The 25,490-nt window shown below is 35.5% G+C and overlaps 2 protein-coding genes across 5 annotated transcripts in view; both read right to left on the bottom strand.

Moving 5' to 3' along the window:
* The window catches only part of LOC140787979 (uncharacterized), a 29,418-nt gene extending 13,942 nt beyond the window's left edge, over positions 1-15,476 (bottom strand). Inside the window, exons 1-7 of one of the 4 annotated variants that reach the window (XM_073137050.1) lie at positions 15,389-15,423; positions 14,887-15,006; positions 14,406-14,589; positions 7,622-7,861; positions 5,858-6,004; positions 4,737-4,815; positions 3,202-3,385 (exon numbers count right to left, since the gene is read on the bottom strand). In XM_073137050.1, the coding sequence (XP_072993151.1) occupies positions 3,202-3,385; positions 4,737-4,815; positions 5,858-6,004; positions 7,622-7,861; positions 14,406-14,538 (783 nt within the window). In that variant the 5' untranslated portion in view covers positions 14,539-14,589; positions 14,887-15,006; positions 15,389-15,423. Of the gene's footprint in view, positions 1-3,201; positions 3,386-4,736; positions 4,829-5,857; positions 6,005-7,621; positions 7,862-14,405; positions 14,590-14,886; positions 15,007-15,388 lie in introns of all 4 variants that reach the window. The other 3 variants (XM_073137061.1, XM_073137042.1, XM_073137068.1) reach the window with 3 other exon arrangements.
* Positions 15,477-16,858: 1,382 nt separating this feature from the next.
* On the bottom strand, positions 16,859-19,442 carry LOC140780603 (two-component response regulator ORR9-like). The gene is made up of 5 exons (XM_073126254.1): positions 18,978-19,442; positions 18,804-18,895; positions 18,625-18,702; positions 18,460-18,530; positions 16,859-17,528 (listed from the first exon to the last, which is right to left on the bottom strand). The coding sequence occupies exons 1-5, from the start codon at positions 19,078-19,080 to the stop codon at positions 17,165-17,167; spliced, it is 708 nt and encodes a 235-aa protein (XP_072982355.1). The 5' UTR covers positions 19,081-19,442; the 3' UTR covers positions 16,859-17,164.
* Between the last annotated feature and the right edge of the window lie 6,048 nt (positions 19,443-25,490).

Below are 25,490 nucleotides of genomic sequence, written 5' to 3'. Positions count from 1 at the left end.
TTCGACACTCCTCATGGACAGCAAGACTTCAAGGATGGCACCAACGAGGGCTCGATCAATAGACATTGTACAGCCTACAGCTCCACCAAGTAATAATTTTCAGCTTTTTGACTTATGAGCAAATGCAGGAGCAACGAAAAAAAAGGCTTTTGCTTTAACTATAACTAGAACTTCGTCCACAAACACCAATGCAAAGGAGAAAAACTATTCATTCTCATAGCTGATTTAGACTTCGATGAGACAATGAATGTGGAGATTACTTAAGCTACCGTAAAAGATGTGGCGAAACCATCGGAGATCACATTGCATGCACATGTGGCACTGTTCTTCCTTCTCCCTTTCAGAGATGGAAGGAGCAAAATCTTTTTTTCGATGATTTTGTCGTGGAAAGAATATGTAAACCTTAGAAATACTTTCCCTATACAAATAGAGGCTTATTCTCCTCCAGATGGGGGGTCATCTCCTACTTCCTCTTCTTAATCTTTTTGTTTGTACATTCTTACCTCGTCAGAGCTACCATCATCGGATTTAGACATCGAGGAATTGCCGGAGTGAGAGAACAACACCAAAAGCATTGCAAGTGAGTCTTCCCCCACCCCACAAATTTAATTAAAGATTAATAGGTTAGATTATAAAAACCTAATTTTAGTGTTCATGGCTTCGTCAAAGCGATCCATCAGCCGGCCACATCAATCGACACCAAATTTGTCCAAGAGCTTCACGTCGACGACCTCATGTCGTGGGTGTATTTTTTTTCTTGTTTTAAAAACCCCAATAGGTGCTCCACCATGGACGACGAACATCCTGGTGAGTCTCTTCTCGTCAACTGCTTGGAGCTATTTTTCCTCCACCTCATGTGGGTTGTCAGGATCGTAGGGTCAGTGTCAGCGTTGGCTATGTAGATGTCGGCGGTGGGGTCACCGGCAAACATCTTTCCTTCCTCTTCATCTTCCTCCTTCAAAGAAGAAAGAAAGAATATGGGTTGGGATCCCGTGAGTGGGTTTTAGTTAGTGGTTTGGTCAGTTGGTGAGTTGGGCTTTATTGATTGGGCCATATTAAGGTCCAATTACTGAAAGTAGGTGGGCTTAGATGTTCTAACCCAATCCATTTTGGTTTGGGTTGGATCTTAGCCCAACCAATTGTTTGATATTTAGGGTTGTGGGCCAGCCCATGTATTGGGTTTTATTTCATCCCAATTAGAGGGATTCAAGTTCTTTTAAATTCTGAAAATACCATTCAAGTGTGGAATTATTTATGGATAAATATGAAGATTTATACTTGAACTAAGAATTTGAGCAATCCCACGTAGAGTTCAAGTGAATGAAATTACTCACATAATTATCGTCTTTATTCGTGTAGTATTATACTTCATGCATTTTCATCTTTTTATGCTACGTTATATTTTGTGTTACTCTTCTTCGTGCAATACTTTAGTTCATGAAATGTTGATCTTCATGCATTACTATTCTTCATGCAAATAATAAAATATTGTCTATATGTTAATAGGATTTTGAGAACGGAAACATGTTAAATATTCTTCATGCATCTTCCCGTGGTGACTCAAATCTATCTCGAAGTCTAGAGAACAGACTTATACATGACCAGCATATGATTTGTTTAGGTAACTCTGGCATGACTAGAGAACAGACCTATACCTCATCAGCATATGATCTGTTTAGGTAACCCTGGCATGATTAAAAAATAGTCTTAGGCTAGACCATAAGTCTAAGGTGACCTTAATCTCTATGATTAGTGAAAAAGACAAATTGTGTTTATCGCATAGTGACACATCATGGTGACACTAACCAAATTAGTAATGAGAAAAAGACTCGAGTGCATCTCGAGATGACTTTTAGTTAAAAACTTGATATAGACCCATAAACTAATAACTCAATCGAGATATGACATGCTTATTATTATTGAGAAAATTTTAATATGTTGATGCTAAGCATATTACGAGATATGACTTATTCTGTTATTATTTGTGTTATAGTGCAAAGTTAGACTGTAGGACTATTGCTATCTTCTCGATGTGTATCCTTTAGAATTGCAAGATTCTAATATCGTCTTAAGGGTGCAATGGATGCAAAGTTTGGGAACAATCGTCTTTAACTATAAAGGTTTAACAATAAAGTTTGAGATAGCGGGGAAGAAATACCAATTGCAAGGGGATATAGGGTAGGCCTTCGAATAGGGCAAATGAACTCGATGCAATGGATGATAAGTCATAAAGCAAGGGCATTCTTGATGATGAGGATGGAGGCGACTCTAATCGAACAACCAATAGCTGCGACAAAACTTATGGGATCTAGGTCAAATGGTGCGGACATTATGCAGTGTCATAGTCATAAGGGAAGAATTGTCATTGAAGAATGCGATGTGAAAAATAATTTAGCTAAAGTTGTTGCTTCTATATCGGAACCTTGAGGGCAAGTTTGCCTTCAAGGGGAAGGGAGTGATAGAAATGGAGGTCTAATCACTCTATTCCAGTCTACTTATCAGCGAAGGCAATGCCGAACAATTAGTGAAGGAGCAGAGGAGACAGCAGCAGCAAAGGAAGCTATTCCTGGGCCAAGCGTTTGAAAGATTAGTCCGGCGTTCGAATGCCATCTCCCAAGAGCAAAAGGTCTTCTTGGAGCATTCGAACACCAATCTAATTCGCTTGGAAAAACTCCCAATGCATTCTAACGGCCTAGGAGCCATTCGAACGTCCAGTAGACACTAAGTTGATTTATTTTAGAGTTTGATTAGGGTTTGACTTATTTTCTTTTCATAAGCGACTAGTCTGATTGAGAGATTATATATAGATTGATTTATGTGAGTTAGGGCAAGTAATAAAAGTATTTTCTTCTCTTATCTTATCTCTTCTCTCTCAAGCCTAGCCAAGGGGCTAGGATTTGTGTTCTTTATTTTCATCATTATCCTGCTGTGGTATTGCTTAATAGGGTCCCGTCGGGTCAGAACCTATCATGTGGTGCACCAAAAATGGTATATATGGCAGCACAACATGCACTGCTAGTCCTATTACCTTTTAAAAGAAAATACATAGCAAGCTTACCTTCAGTTCTCTAAGGAACCAAGACATGTAGGTGTTTTCAAGTCTTGTGAGAAAAAAGTGATATACAATGGACATGGTTATATATATATATATATTACACTATATATCAGTGTGAAATTGCAAAGGAGTTTGGATAAAAGAACCTGTGGCTTTGAGAGAAGAAGCACATCTCGATGAATACCAGATAGCCACCAGTGGTCCTGATCCTCTAGATAGGAACCATCACTCCATCTCATTACTTGAACAGCAAGAACATTTTCCTCGTCCGAATCACAAGGATGGCAGCAATCAGTTATTTCAAACTCAGCAGGAAGCCTACTGTCCTGGCTGCACTAGCACATAATATTGGAGTTTAATACTTTATTGTCTAGATGACACTTGTAACTTTTATTAGAGAACTGAACAGGGCCATCTCAGCATCTTTTTCAGATTACTTTGCTAACACCCCAGGAAATTAATGGAATAGGAGTATCATATATATCAGTTACGCAATAGAGGTACTTCTGACAAATAACAAGAAATCATTAAGTTAAACAGATACATTTAGGCAGCAGCAGCACCGAAGATGTGTATTTATATGGTTGTAGTAGGTAGGCAAGTCACCTTGTTAGAGAAACTATACACAAATCCACTTTAGGTATCACCTAGTTAGATGGTAAATCTTGCTCAGTGCACCATGTGAGTATTTGTTCACACCACAGAAACAGATTCTTCATAAAGCATTGGCTGGAGCCTCAAGCACTAGGATGGCCGAATCTTTATCAGCTATAAATTAGTGGAGATGTAAGCATGACATAGTAGCTTCTACTATATAAAAGACAGTATATTAACAAATATGTTATTATACATATCAATGAAGTAACACAGAATGATATTTGAGGTTGGGAGTGCTAGTGAGTTTTACCATACCCAAATTTAAGTAAATAAAATGAACAAAGGGAGGAAAAAGAAGAATTCAGAAAGGAGAAAAGAGTTGAAGAAATGAAGTACGTAAATGTGATGGATAAGGGTACAGCTGGGAGCCTGGGATGAGAAACTGTTGATAAGCATGTTTTGAATTTCAGGTTTGATTTTGGTTTCAACCCTACCCCAAATGAAGATGTTTTCTGGCTTGTGCACTTTCAGCTATACTGAAAGATGGTAGAAGTTTAATTGCAATGTCAATATAGAAGGAACAATTCATGATCGAATTGATCTAAAACAGATTCCATTTTGAGAGAAATGGAAAAGCACTATCTCGTTGGAAGGTTCTATATGAAGTGATACATATCGATAATTCTGTACACATCTAATAGTGTAATGCAATCTCAGTAAATGGGATATAGCAGTTTACACTGTGATATCCTACTGATACCCTATTGATCCAATATAGACTAGTCATTCTATGATTTTGGTTTGGCAATCCTCAACAATTATCTTGCCACTGCTTCAATTGACATCTTTCTGCTGCCCAATTACGTTGAAACTTGAAAGAGAAGAAAAAACCCCCCATTTTAGATAAGCAGTTCAATGGTTGAAGCTACAAAAAGTAGAATACCTGACATTGCATAAAGTAGCTGTATATATCCAGGATATGATAATACAAGATAATTTAATATTCATAATAAACAACGAATGCAGGAAATCTCAAATTCTCAATGTTATAGTAAGATGATTGACGACAAGCATAGGTACTTACCTATATCCTACGAGTGTTCCATTTACCCAAGCAAGAAATGCAGAATCAACAGCTTCAAAATGCAAGAGGATCCTCCGACCTATCACATTCATCTTTTCAGTCAAAAGAGTAACCAATTACCACAAGCACGTGTCAAAATAAACTACTACTAAAGCAACAACAGAAAGACAAACACAATATAAGTGGAGTTTAGAAACAGGCAATAATCAACAGTAGAACATTTTCATCGCAATAGGTGACAAAACATGAGAAGTACCTTCCAGAGGTATGAATTGTACTTTACATATTAATATAATAAGTAATTAATCTTTCTTAACAAGTAATCATAAGATTCAATTTCAAAATGAACTCATAAGAAATAGGTGTATATGGATATATGTATGTATGTAATTTCACCTTCACATCTGCCAGAACTTCCTGAAATTTTAGCATCAAAATGATGGCAATGAACTTAACCTTTTCTCCACAATGAAGCAAACCAAATGTTATAAAAAAAAATAATAATAATAAGACCGATAAACTCACTAGTACCATAAACCCTCATGATTCTTATTGGATCCTCCCTAATTGTTTATAGGGTGGCTCAATTGAGATGGTATGGTCAACCTTATACATCAATTTAATCCTAAACTAACTACTAAAGCAGGATATGCATTATTAGCAACTTGGCATATTACTTTAACATATTAAGCTTTTACAATAACTAAATATCTAGCATGGCATTAGAGACAATTTTTCTAGAGGTCATAAATTCAAACCTCATCTAATCCAATTTAGTCCTTATTTTTTATTATATAATCCATTACATTATGGAAGTCGTGGACCCTCTTATCAATTTTTTGTCCATGTGCAATGTATATGGACCTTCCATGATGTGGTGTGTCAAGGTACGGTATATATTGTTATCTATTATTTAAGAGCTTAAGCTTTTGGGCCAACTGGTTATTTAACATAGATATTTGGCTATTCCACTAAAGAACAAATTTTTAGTTGTCAAATATATGAATGAAATTTAGCATAGTTTGAGGCATTCAAGCAAAAGGTTGGGAAATACTTTACTTGTACAATGTAAGATCATCTGACACATCCAATATAAGCAGAAAGATACTTGACAAACCTACCTTTCCATTCTTTTGGAATGCGAAAATATTTCCTATAACAGCCAGTGGGATTGTCTGAAGGAACATGTGGAGGATCCAGAGGAAATGGATAAATTATATTTGTGTAGATTGGACGGTCAAAACCATGCATTTGCCAATTCGATGGAACTGTTTCAAAATGTACAAACATGTTAAAAAAGATTCCTTGAAGGGGCAACTGGGACAGTAAATATTCCAGCTTTAGTCGAGATTTAATCATTTAAGAAAGAACACTTCTAAGACAGTAAATGAAAACTAAATCTGCATGAAATAAAACCTTATTGATTCAACTTATATGTGAATATTGTACAGAACACTATGACATAAAACCTTTAAAGGCAATCCACACAAAAGCTTTCAGGAAAGTAAAACAATATCATGTAGAAAAGACTAACCAAACCAAAGTAAATTATAACATGACAGAAGATTTTATTTTTCATCAAGCAAAAAAAAAATCCAACTTAAAAAATCAATTCCAGAAAAAATTAAGCAAACAACTCTCCTAATCAAGACAAATACTTGTCAGATAGAAAAGGACTTAAAACAACTAGGTTAAACTAAGCTTGCTGTGCATCTAATGAACAGAAATCAGGGACTGCAGAACATTAAAAGCTTGAACATGACATGATAGATTAACAAAATAGAAGATGTTTTACAGGTATAAGAATCAAAGAATAAACATCTAAGAAAATATAGGCTGGTTATCAACACATATCCATCAAAAGGAAGGACGTGAACACAGGTTTCAAGCTTCACAAAGTAAAAACCTATCGGAAAATCTAAGTAGAATAAGAGGAGGGAGGGAGGGGGGTATAATGATGGTGCATACAAGTAATGCAAACATAGCTCTCACTTATTCTAGTCTAATCTCACCCTTAATGTCTATCTGTTGTGAAAACAAAATTTCCGCATATTTCTTAATCCACTTTGTCTGATTCTGCATGACCTCTGATGATGTGCAGTAAAGATGCAGTGCTCTAAACATGTAAATTCCCTAATAAAAATAATTGGAAAATTCCCTAAGATATATCATAAATATTACAAGAAATCATTTATATAAAATAGTAAATCAACCAAGTTTTGTGCAAAAGTAAACAGGTTAACAGATATAAAAAGGAGTTGACTGTCTGACTCCATGACAACACAACATAGCATATCCTTCTCATCGAAGTGCTTAAACATTTAAGCGCTTGCATAGCCTCAATAGCCACCATCAGAAAGATATATATGTTTACCTTTTACAATTATTAGTAATAATTTGACATTCAAAGAGGAGTATTACAAGAATATACCATAATATCATATCACTTGACAGATGCAGAAACAGTTGATGAAAAAGTTAAAGCCAACTGGAATTTAAAGAAACAAAAGGGAAAAAAATTCTAGACTTTTGTAAACCTACTCCAGCTTTGTCAATGAAGATCAGTTATAATAACATGAAATTTGGCATTTAATGAGTGCCTTGTTATTTATGAAATTTCAACGGTATTTAAGGGAGCATTATTGGCTTTTAACATTTCACTTTTTCTGCACGCCTTTAATCAGTTGGAGCGTTTTTGTAAGCAATCAACAAAATTCTCAATGTCATTTGGCTTCCATGCCATTCATCAATCCATTGCACACTAAAATAATCAATTATATAAAGATACAAAAAGAAGCAGTAGGTGAAAATACAAATAATAGATGCCAATATAACATGCTTACATGGATTATATCAAAAGTCAAATCCATGATGGAAGTACTTGCCTGGCAGTGTTTTCCATATTGAATCATCAAAGTTACTATTAAAGAAGCCTGTCGGAACACTTTCAGGAGAAGGAGCCAAAAGGAACTTCCAATGCCCACTTAAAGACTGAATAAAAGGTAATCCCTTCACCCATGAAACAGCACTCTCAAGGGCACCAATAACAGCATCATCATTCCAGACAGCCGAATTAGAATCAATGAAATTCACATTGCTACGCTCATACCAATACCTAAGAGATCCTACATACAAGAAAAAAGAATGCATGCTCAAGTAGCTTTAGAACATTTTGAGCACTAACCACAAGAATATTTCTCAAACAATATTCTTCGCTAATATAAATGACATACTCTGATAATCGTTAATTACATATGAGATATCAAGAGTAATACAAACAAAATATAGATAAAAGAATCTATAAGATCAGTTAACAAATGAAAAACAGCTTTTCACTACTGAGAATAAGAAATTAACTCAACCAATTTCTGTGTGTATCTTTTCAATAGAGAACATTAGCATATTTAAAGCAAATAATCGAGGTCTAGGTCTTCTTCGACCAATATATTAAAAAGGAAGTTTCTTCTCTTGTTCATCTGTTTTGGTCAAATATTATCTGGAAGTGATGGAAAGTTATCTCCTCAGGAATAAACAGAAAGTTATTAGCATCGTGCATTAGGAGCATGCTTGTAACTAAGGAATTAGATCCATGAGCATCAAATAAGAGAAGCACCACCAGAGTAATCGGAGATCACCAAGCGACTCATCGGTGAGCCCTCTCCCACCCTTAAAATTTAATTTAAATTTAATATGGTAGATTATAAATACCTAAATTTTCTTGATGTCGTGGCTTCGTTGGGTTGCTTCAGGCTGACCAACGACTTTGGGTCGTTGTCGCTCCTTCACTAGAAGCTTTGCGACAATAGGTTCGTACCATGGACACTCCCTTTAGAGCCCTCGTGGCTTGAATAGCAGTCAGCCTTGGAAAGAAGGATTGTCGGCAATGGCTACCCGCAACAACCTTCCTCCACCCTGTGAGGTCGCAAGGTCGTGGCGATGGCGAAGGGGAGCAAGCCAACTACAACCCAGCTCAATCCTTTTGGGCTTAAATCAGCCCATTTAGCCCAACCTAATTCAATAAGTTTAAATCAACCTATTTTAGTCATTTATTTAGTTTTAAAATTCAAAAAAATTATTAGGAATTAAATTTAAATTATGTTTTTTTATTATTTAAAGGTGATGAGTTTTAGCACGTGGACTAGATATTAGAAATTTTAGTTGTTTTACCTAGACTTAGATGAGTAGGTTCATTCACATATTTGTTCATAAAGTATTTCGTATTTTTTTATCATACCACGTATTTTTCTATGTGCAAATTTATTATTATATTTATGTGTACAATTTAATTATTATATTTCTGTGTGTAAAATATATGATTCAGTACATTACTATATTTCCTGCAAATAACATTTTTTAATAAACAAAAAAATTAGCGAAAACTATAATTGATATTTGGTATGATTTAAAGAACAATCCCGGTATAAATCGTTTCCAACTTTTCATGGTGACATAAGTCTACTTGAAAGTCAAGAGGGAAAGTCTTATTCTAGATCACTGTGGTGACTTTCTTAGGTGACTCTGGCAGCATTAAAAAACAGTCTCAGGTTAGATTGAAAGACTTCTTGAGGTGACTAGTCTCTCAAATGTTAGTAGAAGTGACATGGTAATACCTCTTGGTAACTCTAACCACATCGATATAATTAAAAAAAATATGAGCGTCTTCTTGAAATGACTTCTAGTTGATGTAAATCCATAAGATATTAACCTAATTGAGAAAAATGACATTATTATTATTATTGAAAAAATTCAATAAGTTAAAACCAAGCATGCTATGAGATAAGACTTACTTTGTTATTACTTGTATCGATATTATTAGTACTACAAGCATGTTTAGTAAAATTATTATTTTATATCGTTGGATTTGGATTTAGTCCAAGTTATATTATGGGTTCAAATTTATTTGTCTTTTGAGTGGATTTCACTCACTAAGCTATAATTGTTGGCTTATGAAATTTTATTTCTAATATTTCAAGTACTGGTCAGCGTGGCGACTGAGCGAGATGCACCGAAACCCCACCTCTATGTAGAATTTACTTTTTTTACTTTTCAATTCTTTTGGTCTTTATGTTTCAAACTATCTATTAATTCAATTTGATTAGAGGCATATTAGTGTGACATTGGTTATTTCCATTACTATGTTGGATGAAATTTATCGAAGTCAAATTTTCACATTAATTCTTGTCATCATAGACTTAGAAAATATTACTTAAAGCTTCGTGTATCTCAAGCATATAAAGATACGTGGACAGTCATGATTCTAATTTCGAATCATGACGATTATAGTGGTATATAATACATGTTTAACCTGAGATCATATAGACCATGTTATTGTATCTAGCAACATCAAGACATCCTAATCATAAACTACTTCACCTATCCATTGCCCTAAAAGCACTAAAACTCCGCCCAAGAAAACCTCAATTGCAATATTTAAAAAATAGGGTGCGGGTGCACGTGCGCTACAATGCTTCTTCCTTCTCCCTCTAAGTGAGAGTGTGGTCACAATTTCATCGGGATGACTCATGTTAAACTAAAACTCTTCCCTCTATAAATCCCTTTAAAAAAATTCTTCGACAAGGCTCTCGCTCTCTCTTTTCTCTTCTTCCATTCTTCTTCTTCTTACCCTCAAAGGCCATTGCGACGATCCAGGCCGCTAGAGCATCAACGGAGCTAAGGAAGACCACCTCGTGATCCATCTATCATCTTCCATTCTACACTATTAATTTCAAATTAATTGAGTACGTAATTGTGTAGCTTTGTTTTCCTATTTATGGCGTCATCAGATCGATACACCAGTAGGCCACATCTAGGGGGTGTAAATGAGCCAAGCTTAAGCAAGCTGGGCTTGGCTCAGCTCGAAATTAATATAAGTTTAGCTTGGCTCAGCTCGAGCTCGAAACGAGCTTAATAATATAGGCTTGGCTCGACTCGCTGAAATATCGAACCAGCACGAATCGACTTCAACCGGCTCGATCCAAAAAACATAATAACTCCGTGAGTCTAACCCACTAAAGCCAATTTGACACATTAAAGGGAAGGACGCGTCTAAGGGCATATGCATCCCATTAATTTTTTGATATAGGACCATACACCTAAAGATTTCTTAATGAAAAAATAGGAAATAAATGGACTATGTTAAGAACCGAACCCAGGTTGGCTAGCTTAAAACAAACTACCTTAACTAGTTGTGCTACATATAACTCACATATTACATATCGAGCCTATCGAGCCTATCGAGCCTAATCGAACCGAGATTGAATGAGCTAACTCTAGCTCCGGTTGACTCAATTAAAATTTCAAGCCCAAAAACTCAACTCGTGAATCGACGAGCTTTTTTGACAAACCTAGTGTTCAATGGAGACCACATAGTGCACCATTATGGAGTGACAATTCAAGTATGAGATGACTTGAGAAGGAGGACCAAAACTAACATAGGAGGAAGTAAGGGTAGGACTGTCAAAAAGCTCGTGGGCTCGTGAGGCTCGCGAGCCCAACTCTAAATGAGTCGAGCCAAGATTTCAAGCTCGAAAGAATTATCGAGCCGAACCGAGTCAGCACCGGCTCACTTAGGCTCATATGCTCGTATTTTTTATATATATGGTTTAGAACCGTTGGATCTAACATCCAACGGTTGATACGATCTTATAAATAAATAGACATATCCCAAAAGACCCAAACAAACATATTACCCTTACTCCTCCCCAGCCTCCCATCGACGACGGCGCTAGTCTAGCCCCAAGGCCCCTAACCCGACCAAGTCCCTATTGGCAACGGCGCTAGTCTGGCCCCAAAGCCCCCAACCCAACCAAATTCCCCTAGCGACAATGCTAATCTAGAGTCCAAACCTTCCCCAAGGACCCCAACCCAACCCAATCCCTATCGGCGACAGCGCTACTCCATACCTTCCCCAATTCAACCCTCTCTAGTCTCCACTCTCCGCCAAGACCCCATCTTCACCACCTCACTGCCTCACTACTAGACTACCGATCACCAAGTTACCACTCACCCACCGGTCACTGACATCTCCATCTTCGCCACCTCTCTAATCTCTAATCTCCACCAAGGAAACCCCATCTTCACCACCGACGGCGACCATCTCTATGATCGACGACAACCTTTTGTGACCAACGGTCATTCAGCCCAGAGTTAGCGAGACGAGCTCGAGCTTGAGCCTTATTGAGTTGGGCCCGAGTCGAGCCAAGCTGAAAATTTTCATCTCGAATTGAGCTCGAGCCGAGCTCAAGCTAAGATATTTTGTATATCGAGCCGAGCCAAGCTGGGTGTAGCTCACTCAAGCTTAGGTCATTTACACCCCTATGTAAGGGTATAAAACACTTGGTTCAATAAAGAAGTTTGCTAAAAAAAGCAATAAAAGGCTGAATGGAGAAAACAATCCATATAGCTACCACCCAAATAGTCGAATCTATGGGCTTGGTTGTTGTTTCCACTCAGTTTTAGCTAGGGTAGTAAAATTTTGTTTAACAACTAAGTTTTCTTTAAGTTTTGGGAGTTTCAGAATTGTAGTTTCAACAAAGATTGAGTCAATGCAGCAAACCAAGTTTCCAGTAAGCTGTTGATGGCAATCATGGCATAGGTTGACAAGCATGCATATCAAATAAACCCACGTTGGTCTAAAGGTTGATATAAATTAGCTTTTTATTTATTTTTAAATGCATTTTAATATAAAAAATTAGATTTGATTCAAGAGTGTCCAATTTGATTAAAACTCCTTAAAATCTAGAAGATCTAATTATTAGCTTCTTTTGAGGTAAGTTTGTTAAGATTTGATTATTTTTTAAGTTAAAAGTATCATATTTTCATTATATATTAGATTAGAAAAGATCTGAATAAGATCAATTTGTGATTTGATATAATCTTTTTATCTCTATATATAGAGGTGAAAATAAAAGGATAAAAATTTGAGAAATAATATTTTGTGGAGGTTTCCACATTTATCTCTCTTCCTTGTTTCTTCCCTCTTCTCATACTCTTTTCTTCTTCTTTTGGGTGGATTCCACGCTTCATTTATCCTTCACAATCTATGTGAGTTTGACTTTCTTTTTTCTATGTTTTGGTGGGTTATGTTCTATTTTTTCTATCTATCTAACTATACTAGTATGAAAATAGTACTTGAAAGCTGATAAAGAAATTCATCGAAATCCTATCTTTTCTCCGTGGGGATGGATCTAGGTACTTTCTTTTTTTTTCCCGTATCGGTATGTTTCCTCCTCACTAGGCCACATCATATTTGCCCCAAAAGATTGGAAAAAAAAAAAGATGTCTTATTCTTGACTACTTTTAATTTTCTAGTACGTAACAGTAAAGCAACTTACATCTTAGATTTTAGAAATTTTTGAAATTGGAGTGCAAACCAAAAAAAAACGGTACATTAAAAGAGAACGAAAGTTTTTCATGTCCATTTTTGAACAGTCTCATGTTACTCTCAACCAAAACTTTGAAGCTGATATAAACTTTTCAATATATGTGAGAAAACAAAGCGAAATGTGCCGGTTTTGTTCAGAGCTGTCGCAGAATCTGCAATCCATATATTGCATGTGCTCAAAAGTGATAAGTAGGGTGCTATGAAGTAATAGATATAGCATGTAATACCTATAAATATTACATTACCAAATCCAACATGTGAATGATGCATTGTAACTATCGGTAAACTTACTCCTAAAAAGGGCTGTTGCATCATATCAAGTATCTCTGGCTCAAAAGGTGTAAAAATCAATGGTAAAATAATAACACAGGTGCTAAGCTTATATTGTTGAGCCGGTGCATCAAATTAAAAATCTGTTTATTTGTTGGGCAAATAATCAAGGAGTTGAGCCGCAGAAGAAAGCTAGGCTTCAAGTCTATGGAAGGAAGAACCAAAGAACGATATACTATGTTTTTTCTTCAAGGATCCGAAACTCGGTATCGAGATCAGGATCGGTCATTAGAAAAAACAATATGTATCGACTGTATCGATCATATTTATACTCATAAATTATTACTGCAGAACAGCATAAAGAGAGGGATCTGTCTTCCCTGTTGTTCTATAATAGTAAGAAAAGATGAGTTAAAAAGTGAGTGAGAAAGAAGGAAAGAAAATGAGAAAAAAAAAATTTCATCCGAGTTTATCAAAGTGTGGACTAACCAGAGAAACTCACCAAAATGGCCATCAAATGAACCCGGTGAAGTATAAAAGTGAGAGGAAAGTGTGTGTGATAGATAGAGAGTAAAAATTAAAATTTCGAAAAGAAATCAGTTGATGACATAAATTATTAATGTCTCTTAGGTTACATTTTAGATTAAACCTGAATTAAAAAAAAAATCAGTCGATATTATTGTTTCCAGCCAATACGGCCGAAAATGGCCAAAACCGGTCTGATCGAGATGGTTATGACCGATCCGACTCAGGATCGGCCGATTTTGGGATCCATGGTTTTCTTCTATTCTAATGTTCTGTTTGGGTGTGAGATGATATATTTCCTCACTGCTTTTTTGTTTGAGTTTGGCTGACACTTAGTTTAGTTGTGGTGTATATGATGTAAACAAGATGAGTATCTATCTCAGGTAGATATTATTTTGGTGTTTTTGTAATAAATTGAGCCATTATTTGGCTTTTGTTAAAAAAGGTACTGATAAGACTATATTTATACTGAGAAAGCAATGCAGTCTCACCTTCGAGTGTATCATGTGAGCGCAATGGCACATGTGCATCACGCTTTCTCCACTTGATAAATGATGGATCTTCCCAAAATCTATAAGCATTGTTAAAGGGAGAAACTAGCCCAGCTGAAGAAAGCAATGCCATTCTAGTAAATATTTGTCCTCTTCAAGATGAAGTGTTATTCGAATACATATCCTGCATTGGAATAAAAGATGGTTAGAGCTGCTACCAGGAAACTAGCTTCAAAATTCTGAGACTTACAACCATCCCATCAAGAGCTTTGTTCTTTGTGACCTTAATAAGTAGAAAGCAACTAATTGTAACTCCTTTATTCACTATCTACCAATGAGAATCAAAATCCTAGTAATACTTCCTCCACAGATATGAAGAATTCTAGTTGCCGGCTTTAAATGATGCTTATCATTGTCCAAAAATTTGTTAGGTTTGTAATACAAGTATCAAACTTAGATAAGAGGGAATTACACCACTTACAGAAGTTGGAGGATGAATCAGCTGTGGATAAGATGAGAGGAAACTGCTCTGACAGACTATGATGAGATAATGGAGCTAAAGGGATCCATGTCTGACGAACACTACACCGGTAAACAAATGCTTTCATTTTGGCATGTCCATAAGGGGAAGAGGATTAGAGGAAGACCAAAGAGCACACAAAAGAAGAAAAGAAATTGTGCTAAAACCGATAGAACCTAACATTTCAGAAAGGAAAGCATCCAGGAAGATTTCCAAACAAAGGAGTAAGAGAGAGAAGTACATAAATAACAAGGTAAATGGGCAGTCAATTTCCAAACAAAGTTCTTATTCCAAGAATTACCAAAGTCATCACAACCCAAGCTTTTTCTACTAAAACAATCAATCGAAGCACCAATAACCTAGATGCATTTAAGAACCCAATATATGGAAGATTAAAAGAAGAAAAAAAAAAAGAACTTTTTCCACAGCGCATGGCTCGATTGGGGAAGAACGAAGGGATTACCTGAAAGAGCGGAAGCAACTCCCATGATCTCTGATCGAATCCTGAGGAGGGCAGCCTATTCCTGCCTTGTTTGGTTCGGCAAATAAATTAGGATAAATTATTAGGTTAATTGTATTTTGGGTTTTTTTTTATATTTTCAACCTTCAAGAAACAAAAATAACAGATGCACCCCTAAATTATTAAATCTATGGCTAAGCGTTAATATCTTACTAAAAATTTTGATAGAAATAATCTATTTTGACTAACTCAATTAAGAGACAAAAAATTCTCTCCTCTTCCTTCTGTATCTCTTTATTTTCTCCTTCAGTTAACTCACAATTCTCCAAATATTATACTCTAAATTGATCTTATCTAATTATTTTTAAATCTAGTTCTAATAGGAAACGAAAAGAAAAGGTAGCATTTTAGCTAAAATTTTAACATTTTTTTTTGAAAGAATAACTTATGAAAAAAAAAAGCTTAGTGATGCATTTAAATAACTCAAGATTATATGTGTCCACTTTTTTTTTTTACAAAAGGGTGAAAATTATATAGAATGATAGTTCGAGAGGGTCAAACATAATTAAAAGTGTAGAAAGAGACACATGTCTTGTATTCAATATTAGTTTGTCAAACAATTTTTTTTTAATCCATAGGACTTGCATCAAAAGTGTTTAGTATGAGGTTTGATAAGCTCTTTCAAAAAAAAAAATCGCTGATAAATGAAGTGATTTTTATTTGAAAAGAAAAACAAAAGGCAAAATCTAGCTGACCTTTCTCTAGCATATGATATTAGCATAAGATATTATAAAATTCTTGGATATAATGTTTGATTGTTTGTTGAGCAAGACCCAGATTAGTCAAAAACTCCGTCACCATAAGACTGCAATTTTGGAGAAGATTCTTTTCTAGGATTGGATGTATAATTTGGTAGCATTAGCTGCATTCTGACAATTAAGTTGGCTCATTTACTGCATGTTAGATAACTTTTAGTGCTTTACTTTAGCATCTACCAGAAGTTTAAGTCGTCTTCTCTTTTGCTTCCCGAGTATTAGTGCTGATTACGAGTTGAGAATTGAGATCCTCTTTTGACACTTAATCAATTGCTAATAGCAGTGCAAGTATTGCATTTTAGAGCTCTGTTACAGTTTAGACTTTGGAGTTGAGACTTTCTTGCTCACTTTTGCTTTAGCCCTCACGTGATGCCTCACCCACAAGAAACTTTTTTTTTAAAAGATTTCAAATGCTTGGGCTTTGGTACTGTTAGATTCTCCAGAGGTCATGCTCCTCTGACTTTACCAAACAAATCCACTCTCCTGATGGTCTTTCCCTTGTCAACTTTTACTTTGGTGATCCAGAGGAAGAAGGAAAAGATGCAAGTCCAGTTGAAATCAAATGGCCTACTGACAACTGCTTGCTTGGAACATTGTTGAGAGCACTGGAAAAGGCTTTGACTCAAAAAATGATCAGAATCTCTCACGATCATTCAAGTTGATAAAAGTACTAGTCATTGATATTTAATGTTAAGTATTTGATACTCCAAAAGTTCCAGCCTACTGTAGAACATCTTCCTAACCTCCCTCTTTCTCCATTATTTACATTTTCTCTGAGATGGGTTCATGTAAGCACATCAAAATGTGGACTCAAATGGGTTTGTGTATTAATTTCCTGGCATCACACAAGGAAACCTCCCCCAAAAATTGAAAGCTAAATATAATTAAAGAAGAAAAACAAAACAAAACAAAAGGAAACTCTGCGGAGCCTCTTGAGCTGGGTGATCCATCTCAAGGCATCAACTCACACTACTGTCAGGCTACTGCTGGAGAATCTTGGTCTTGTTCTCTCAAGTGAAAGTCCTCCTCCATCAATGGCTTTCCTCTTCTTGTTGCCATTAGTGGTGTTGCTGCTTGTCCCCTCTGGTGAAAGCCCTTCATCCATGGCCTTCCTTTTGTTGCTATTGTTTATGCTGGTATTAGAGTCAGTGCTACTGCTACTGCTACAGCTGATGTTATTGTTATCTACCTGTTCCTGTTCCTGTTCCTGTTCCGTTTCCTGCTGGTGCTCTTTACTTTTCCCTTTCAGCAAATGAGGTTTAAGCTTTTTCATGTCTGAAAGCTGTACTGGTTTGAGAAAGAATTCTTCTGCTCCTCCTTCCAAGCATCTGTGAACAGTAGTACATTCCATATTAGTCCATATTAGTCCATATTGGACATCAAAGCAAGAGAGAAAAAAATGTGGGAGGGGCTTTCTTTCAATCCTCATTCTATCATCACATCAGTCAGTACATGGGAGATCTAACAAGGAGAAGGAAAAGATTTGGGGACCTTTGACCAAATTACCACAAAAGGGACTACTAGGTCCCTGATTCCTCTCCAGATTTGACTACTGAAAGATGACTGCAAAGCAACTCCACAGTAGAATTTTGTTAAAAAGAGGAACTAATTGCAGCCATTCTTATCTGGTGACAGGTGTGAACTGTGTATTGATGGGTGCACATGTGGGTGAGTTGATCTATCAATGACAAACTAGAAATCTTCCGTTGATATGCATCCTTTTCAGTAAGATATGCATCTTCTCATGCTAAAAAGAAATCTATGCATTTATTGCAGTACACATCATGTAATTAATTACTTGGTATTTGGGAAGAGAATTCCACCTTTTTTGGCCCAAACAAATCAGAATGTAATTCCCTTCCTTTATCTATGGGGACCAACAGAAGACCTTTGGTACAGAAATCCAAGCTCTCTCTCTCTCTCTCTCTCTCTCTCTCTCTCTCTCCATATATATATATATATATATATATATATATATATATACATAATCAAATTGAAATGACTTACAGGAGAAGCTTGCTAAAAATATCTTAACACATCATCTTGTTTTCAGTTTGATAGCAATCACTCTAGTTCATTTAAGCATCTATTAATCTGGATTTTTGGCCATTTCACATACAGCAAGTACATTGCTACAGCAACCAAGTAGAGAAGTGAACTTATACATCATCTTGATTTCTTTTCATCCTATTCTTTTATTAAGATTTGCTAACTGAATCAAAGTAAACCTTCAGATGTAAGTAAATATGTCAACCTCACCTGTTGATCCTGGAAGGCACATTCTCAGAAGACATAATCACAACTGGGATGTCCTTCAAAGAAGATGACCCCTGAACCAATTACAAGAATAATTTCCATAAACACCGTGCACAAACAGGCACCGTCATTGGTCAGGGTTGATAAGGAGGAAGGAAAAGGAGGTACCTTGATCCTCTTCAACAGGTCATACCCAGTCATTCCAGGCATGCAGTAGTCTGTGATGATCAGATTCACTTCAATCTCCTGCAATCAGAAAACCCATCTCAATGCAAATTCAACAAAAATCCAAACATCATCGGAGAGAGGGAGAGAGAGAGAGAGAGAGATTTTTTTTTTCCAATCACCTGCTGCTCAAGGGAGGCAGAGGGTGGGTCAGTCTCTTCATCCCTCAGACCCAGCAGCTCCAAAGCCTTGCTCCCAGAATCAACAGTGGTAACTAAAAACACCAGAACCCATGTTAAAATATGATCAAAAAATGAGTTGGGTGTGTCTCAAATCTTCTCCATTCGATGACCTACCTTGGTAGGATGAGTTCTTAAGGAGCCTCTCGATGAGCTTTCTATCAATGAGGCTGTCATCCACGGCCAGGACATGGAACTGCGTCTCTGCGTCAACAGCCATCTTTCTTCTTCTCCACCACACCACCACAAGAATACCAGCAGAGAAGCAGGAAAGGATGGGATTTATAGCAAGCAGAAAAGGTGTGGATTGGTTTTTGGTATTGGTTGGTAGCTCTCTTTTTTCCTTTCCAAGATGGATGATTCTTGTATTAAGAATGCAAAGGAAATGGGATATAAAACCCCCACCCACCCAAATCCTAAATCCCACCACCCCTTGGAAAGCAAGACCCGACCAGATTTCACCCCAAAAATCTCTCCTCTAGAAACCACTCCAATTTCTTCTTCTTCTTCTTCTTCTTCTTTCCTTCCTATTTTTTTCCCACCCAATTGGAGTCCAGTCCAAGCAAAGTGACCCCCTCCTCCTACTGGATGGATACTGCTCTTGTTTTTATCACGGGGGGTCCTCTTAAGTTGCTCCTCAGGCCCATCGCAACGACAAGCTATCATACAGACCCATCGCGCCAGCGCGCTCCCCAAGATTCGCGAGGTGACGATGTGAAGGCCCGTTACGGTGTTCCGCGGGGGCAGGATAATAGGAGCGGCCCACCCAATCCGAGGCGGAGATCCGGTGACGTCAGCGGTGTCGACCCTTTTCCAGTTGGGTGAAATCATGCGGTCGTTGCTCTCTCTCTCTCTCTCTATCTTAATAATAATAATAATAATAAAGGGAGTAAAATGAGAAATGAGGGGGATTAGGATAATGCGAGTTAAAACCAAATGAAAGAAAAGAAAGGAGCATTCACAGTGCTGGCTGGACTAGTATATCTTTCCGTACCATTCGGTATATTTGGCATGGGTGATGATGGGCCCCATCTCGGGTGGATACAATGTATCATGAGTTGATGGGAGCTCGGTGACACCTCATGGTGGATTTGCTAAAATGTTTTCGTTGATGGGTTCGTCACTTCTTTTTCTATTACACTTCTAAATATATATTAAATTTTAAATACGAAACTATTGTGTTTTGTCGGACGTGGTATATAGAGATTTGAAATATCGCTAAAAAAATCAAATTTTATTTTGATAAATAATGTTTACATCGATTAAAGAAAGATCTTCACTTTGCATGCAAATTTGTACAGAGCTTTGAGGAGGTTTCTCCTCGTTTTTCACGATGAATATTAGATGGCTTCCTTTGGCTATTTGTTTATTGATTATAGCATACAGGCTTTCTAGATGATTCAAGACTTTTTAAATAGGTGGAGTTGAACTCATGGCATAAGCTTTTTATCACCACCTATACATACTTGATCCACATTATATCTTCTCGTACGACTTGCTGTGTTGGAGAAATATTATAATCAAGCCACTTAGGCCATGGATTTTTCTTTTTCATATATATATATATATATATATATATATATATATATATATATATATAAACTAATCAAACTAGTTGAGCATTTTGTTTCGCATTTTGTTTTTCTCTTTGCTTCTTTTTTTCTTTTAGAAAGTCTCCTTTTCATAGTATTTGTAATTTCACCTCTTTGGTGGGTGATTCATCAACTTTGAATCCACTAATGTGCTTAAAAGTATATCATCTTTCACTTATCTTGGTCAATTTTAAATGATTCATTGCATCAAGTGATGCAGCATCTTTAGTCACTAAAAAGGGCTTATATTTTATGATTGTGAGCAAAATTATATTTTACTCGTGTTTGGCGTGCAAGTAACTCATATATATTTTTAACTTAATATAATTAATTCTTATATAGTTTAAATTAAAGTGAAACTGTTATTTTTTTCGTCTATATATCAAAAGACCGTATCCAAATAATTGATACCAACTTATTCCATCAAAAAAATATATTAAAATGACTAAAGTACATCTCTATTATTAACTCGTAAACTTACGACTGTATTCTAGTTTGATAAAGTGCATCAATCACATAATAATTTTGAGTCTCAAAAATACATGATCTATATATGCATCCTCCTAAGATCTCTCCTGAGATCTAGCTGATAAAAGTATGATACACCGTTAATCCGCTACTAAACAATAACTTAACATTTTGAGTCAATTAACATAATATTTATTTCACATTGGGTATTCTTATTCTGTATAAAATATTATTAGTTTGTTACCTAATAGCTTACAAACGGGCAACTATCCTAGAAGCTTCAACTTACATAGAATTATGCTTGTTTTTGTCTCTATATTTGGGGGAGGAATGAGCCAAAATCTATCACCCATCCTACTTATTGAATTTTTCCCTACCTACACCGACTTCCGTCTACAAACAAATGAATTCAAGCCTCAATAACAAACAAGTAGATAAATTTGAAAGATATTGTGAATAGAGGGAAGAAAGGGACTAGAATTTGACCCACCTAGAAAGACATGCATTTTGAGATCTTTGTGGGGCCCCAAAAAATATTTTTCTTTTGGTAGGTCAACGTAAAGCTTTAATTACACCAAGAATTCTAAAGAACGCAACAAGAGATAGCATCCAGAAGTAAGCCAGAGAGCATCAAATCTAATGCTTGTAATGAAAGTGGCAGCTGCGAGAAGATTCCCCCCCACCCTTTTCTTTCTTTTTTCTAGCTCACAATATATGTCATAAAAGATATGATAACTCCTTTTGCTACCCAAATATATTGTGTTGCAAAAACATAGCTTTCAATTGCTCTTGGAGAGTGAATGGGTTTGGTTATACTTCACATCTAATAGATTTAGATCTATCTTTTCTCCACAACCATAATTTGTATAGGGGGATTACAGGAGTACTGCTCCAAGATATCGTTAACGGAAATTTATATTATATCCCTTGCTAGTTTTAACTAACGTGCAATCGTTATTTTTTCTTCAACATAATATATATATATATATATATATATATATATATAATTTGTTTCTCTATTCTTAATCTATTTATTGTGGTTTAATTAAGAAGGATACCTGTGTTGCTTAATAAATTAAACTCCACATGATTCATGCAGGAGGCACAAAGAAAGTCAATGCCATATTCAGAAGGAAATATGCTGATTTGTTCTACTTGCAGTTGAAGGTTTGTGCATCCAAGCAACTATTGGATTAAAGTTACTTGCTGCTAATGGTATCTCCAACATCATACTAATTCTTTCTGGGGTCTTCTGATGCCTAACAAATAGTTTTAAGGGCCAGAAATAGCTTCGGAACATTGCTTTCTGATTGATATGTTTCTTAAACTTGGCATGACTCGTTCAATGCTGGCTTTTTTTCTTCCATGAAAAATATTTAATCTACTATATTTAAAGGACATGCTGTTTGAATAGTTAGAGATAGCATAAATGAGCACTGCCCCATTCTTGCTGAATGATCATTGCTGTTTTGGCTCAATATCTATCCTCACTGTAATCTAGACCACAACTTGCTATTATTCTTCTGCATCAAGAGCAGAGGGAGGAGAATATATTATCCATCTCACTCACTATCAAATGCAGCAGTCTGAGTTTTTTTTTTATAATTATTTGAAATTTCTTCTTTCTCAGTTAACTTGGGCACTGTTAAATTTAGAGAAGCTTGTAAACAATGATCACGGCATTCATAAGAATCAGATATCAAGTGATGCCTGCTTTCTTCCAAGGATTTTAATACCTAGAAGAAGGAAGAACACAAGAGCTAAAGATGGTCCCTGGAATCCAAGATCAAGAGGCTAAGAGACAAGCATATGGGGATGTACGGATGCACTGAAGCTGTAGAGGTTGTAGGAGACCATGGGATCAGGGGGGTGGACACAAGATTTTGGGGTGGGGTGGCAACAAGTGAGACAGCATCAAAACCTTGCTTCCAGGAAAGGAGGGGGGGCCACGTGGATTGATTGATTATTATTACTATGTGACATGGTCCATAAGAATATTCTCTTGTTGCAATGCTTGAATGGGACTGTACACTGTCAGTATGTACAAAAAAGAGAGATGCTAGGATATGATTTGGGTCCTTTTTGGAGCATAGCAATGATTCATGGTTTCTTTTTCCCGTTTCAATTTTAATTTTTCTTCGACATAGGTCCAAGAATCTAGTATCATCTCAGAGGGCAAAATGTCCGCGAGTTTATATTTCACGGTAGCAATATAATACTGGGTCATACTTCATTTCAAAAGGCAAAATGTGCTGTGTTTACATTTCAGGGGAGCAATGTGATACTGAGTCATAAGTTCCTTTCACGAGTTAAAGACGAGAAGTCAATCAAAAACTTGGAAAGAGATAGCGTTGCAAATTACAAACTTATAGTTTGGGATGTAGAGTAGAGTATCCTTTTGGTCTTTATCCTTTACGATGAATAAGGGCCTATGGGCTTAAATGCTTGTATAAATTCCAGCCCAAATGCCCAGGGCTACAAGTCCTATCTGTTGTACCAAAATTGGGGATCTTTTCTACTGTTTTTAATTAGTTTTAGGTTGGCTCACATTGGTTAATCCTCAGGTAGATTAAATGGAAGATGCAAATCTTTTCTAGTATAATCATTTAACCTAAAAACTTTATGGTTATTAGATAACATACCAACTATGTATACTATGATGTCTTTAACACGCCTTCTCATGCGCAACATTAAGAGTTGAGGAATAAAAATGGACTTATTGAGGTTTGAGCCCATGACATCTAAAAAGCCTAATAAAGTTAACTAATAAATGATAGGATAGTTTAGAGAAAAAGATAAGCAAGGTGACTTCTCTAAGAACTTCCAAAGAGTTAGAATATTAATCATCATCTATTGACTAAAACACTTTTGATTAATATTATATGACAACTAATTGTAAGTAGGGCCACAAAGATTTAAGTGAGTTTAGACTTAGCCTTAGCTCTGGCTAAATAGTCAAAAAATTAAATTTGATTCGAGTCAAGTTAGTTCGTCTTTTTTAACTTTATATAGGATCAAATACGACATGATGTTTATTATCTCTTGTCCAATTAAAGAGGCTCATATTGAATGAGTATACTCAGGTTCAAATAATCCCAACACACTGCTTTAATTCGGACACTATTATATTCCCACTTCTCGATTTCTCGATTTAAAAATAAAAAAATAACTCCAACTTTCTCTTGGCAACTATTCTCTCAAGAGAAAGAAAAAAAAACTTTTCTTTTAGCAATTAAAAACTTTCCTATTTATGTTATGGACTACAAGTTTTGTACCTTAAAATAGACTAGTGCTAATTTGAGGGTAGGCTATTATATGATCATAGCTGCCTTTCAAAGGAGAACAAACAATTGCATATAGGTTACCAAAATAATAGAACAAGCAATAAATCATACTATATAAACGGCAAACCCATCAATTCACAATGAGCATTGCTTTTGGGTACCCGAATTTGTCCCCCACAATGCCGTCTAAAAAGAAATTTATATAATTTTTCTCCTATTATTAGTTCATAAATCTCTTAGAATGTTGTTGATGGTTATCTGTTAAAAAAATGTTGTTAATAATTATGATTTTCCATAGTAAGATAATGCATGATATAAATATAAGCTTCTATATTTGGATTAAAATTTGATACCAATTGATCAAAGTGAATGGATCTGGATATATCAGTTAAGTTTATTTGATGGAAATATTATTCATAAAATGCCAGAAACTTTAATTAATCTCGTAATAAAATATTTAATTTTTTTCTAAGTTTCTTACAAAGAAAGTAAGAAACCGAGGTTAAGAAAAAGGTCATAATTAATTTATTGAGAAAATTGCAAATAACAACATATATTTTAGTTATATTGTGAATAAAACTCTCTCTTTTTTTTTTAATTATCATTGGCTTCATATTTGCTAAGAAAACACTTCTCTAATATAATCCTTGAGATTAAACAATTGTTTTGGGTAGTCTAAAAAATAGAACATTTTTTACGATTTTTACATAATTGCCATTTAAAATTTTTAATATATTATAATTGTCACTAAAATCTTTTGTCTTTTTTTTTTTCATAATTGTTATTTAGTGAGTTTTATCAGATATTCCTAAAAAATTATGATAAATTTAACAAATATATGTAAATAAATTCTTTTAGAATGAGAATCTTTATCAACGATATTTATTAAAAAGAGAATAGTTTTCATTGTATTATGGTATGTGATAAAGTATTGGATAGATTTGAATCTAAGTTTAATTTTTAATTATAGTTAGTTAGATTTAACTCACGGAACAACATCTTTAGAAGAACAATTATTTCGGTGGTAATTATAATTGCTCAAAGAATGTAGCTATAATTATGATAATTTAAAAGTTTTTGATGGCTATTATATAAAAATCTATTTTATTAATAAATAATAAAAATAGAGGGTCTTATTTATAAAATGCAGCGTGCTAATTGTAATTTTCTCTAATTTACTTAACTTAAGAATCAGATGCAAATCGTGGTCTCTTGCCGGTTCCCGAAGCATTGCATTCAGATAATAATAATAATAATAATAATAATAATAAAGAAAAAACCTGCAA

Source organism: Typha latifolia, chromosome 1 (assembly GCF_019914945.1).
Source record: "Typha latifolia isolate L0001 chromosome 1, TyphaL0001v2, whole genome shotgun sequence".
Lineage (NCBI taxonomy): Eukaryota > Viridiplantae > Streptophyta > Magnoliopsida > Poales > Typhaceae > Typha > Typha latifolia.
Note: the sequence above shows the minus strand (reverse complement) of the source record. Positions and strands in the feature narration are given on the sequence as shown.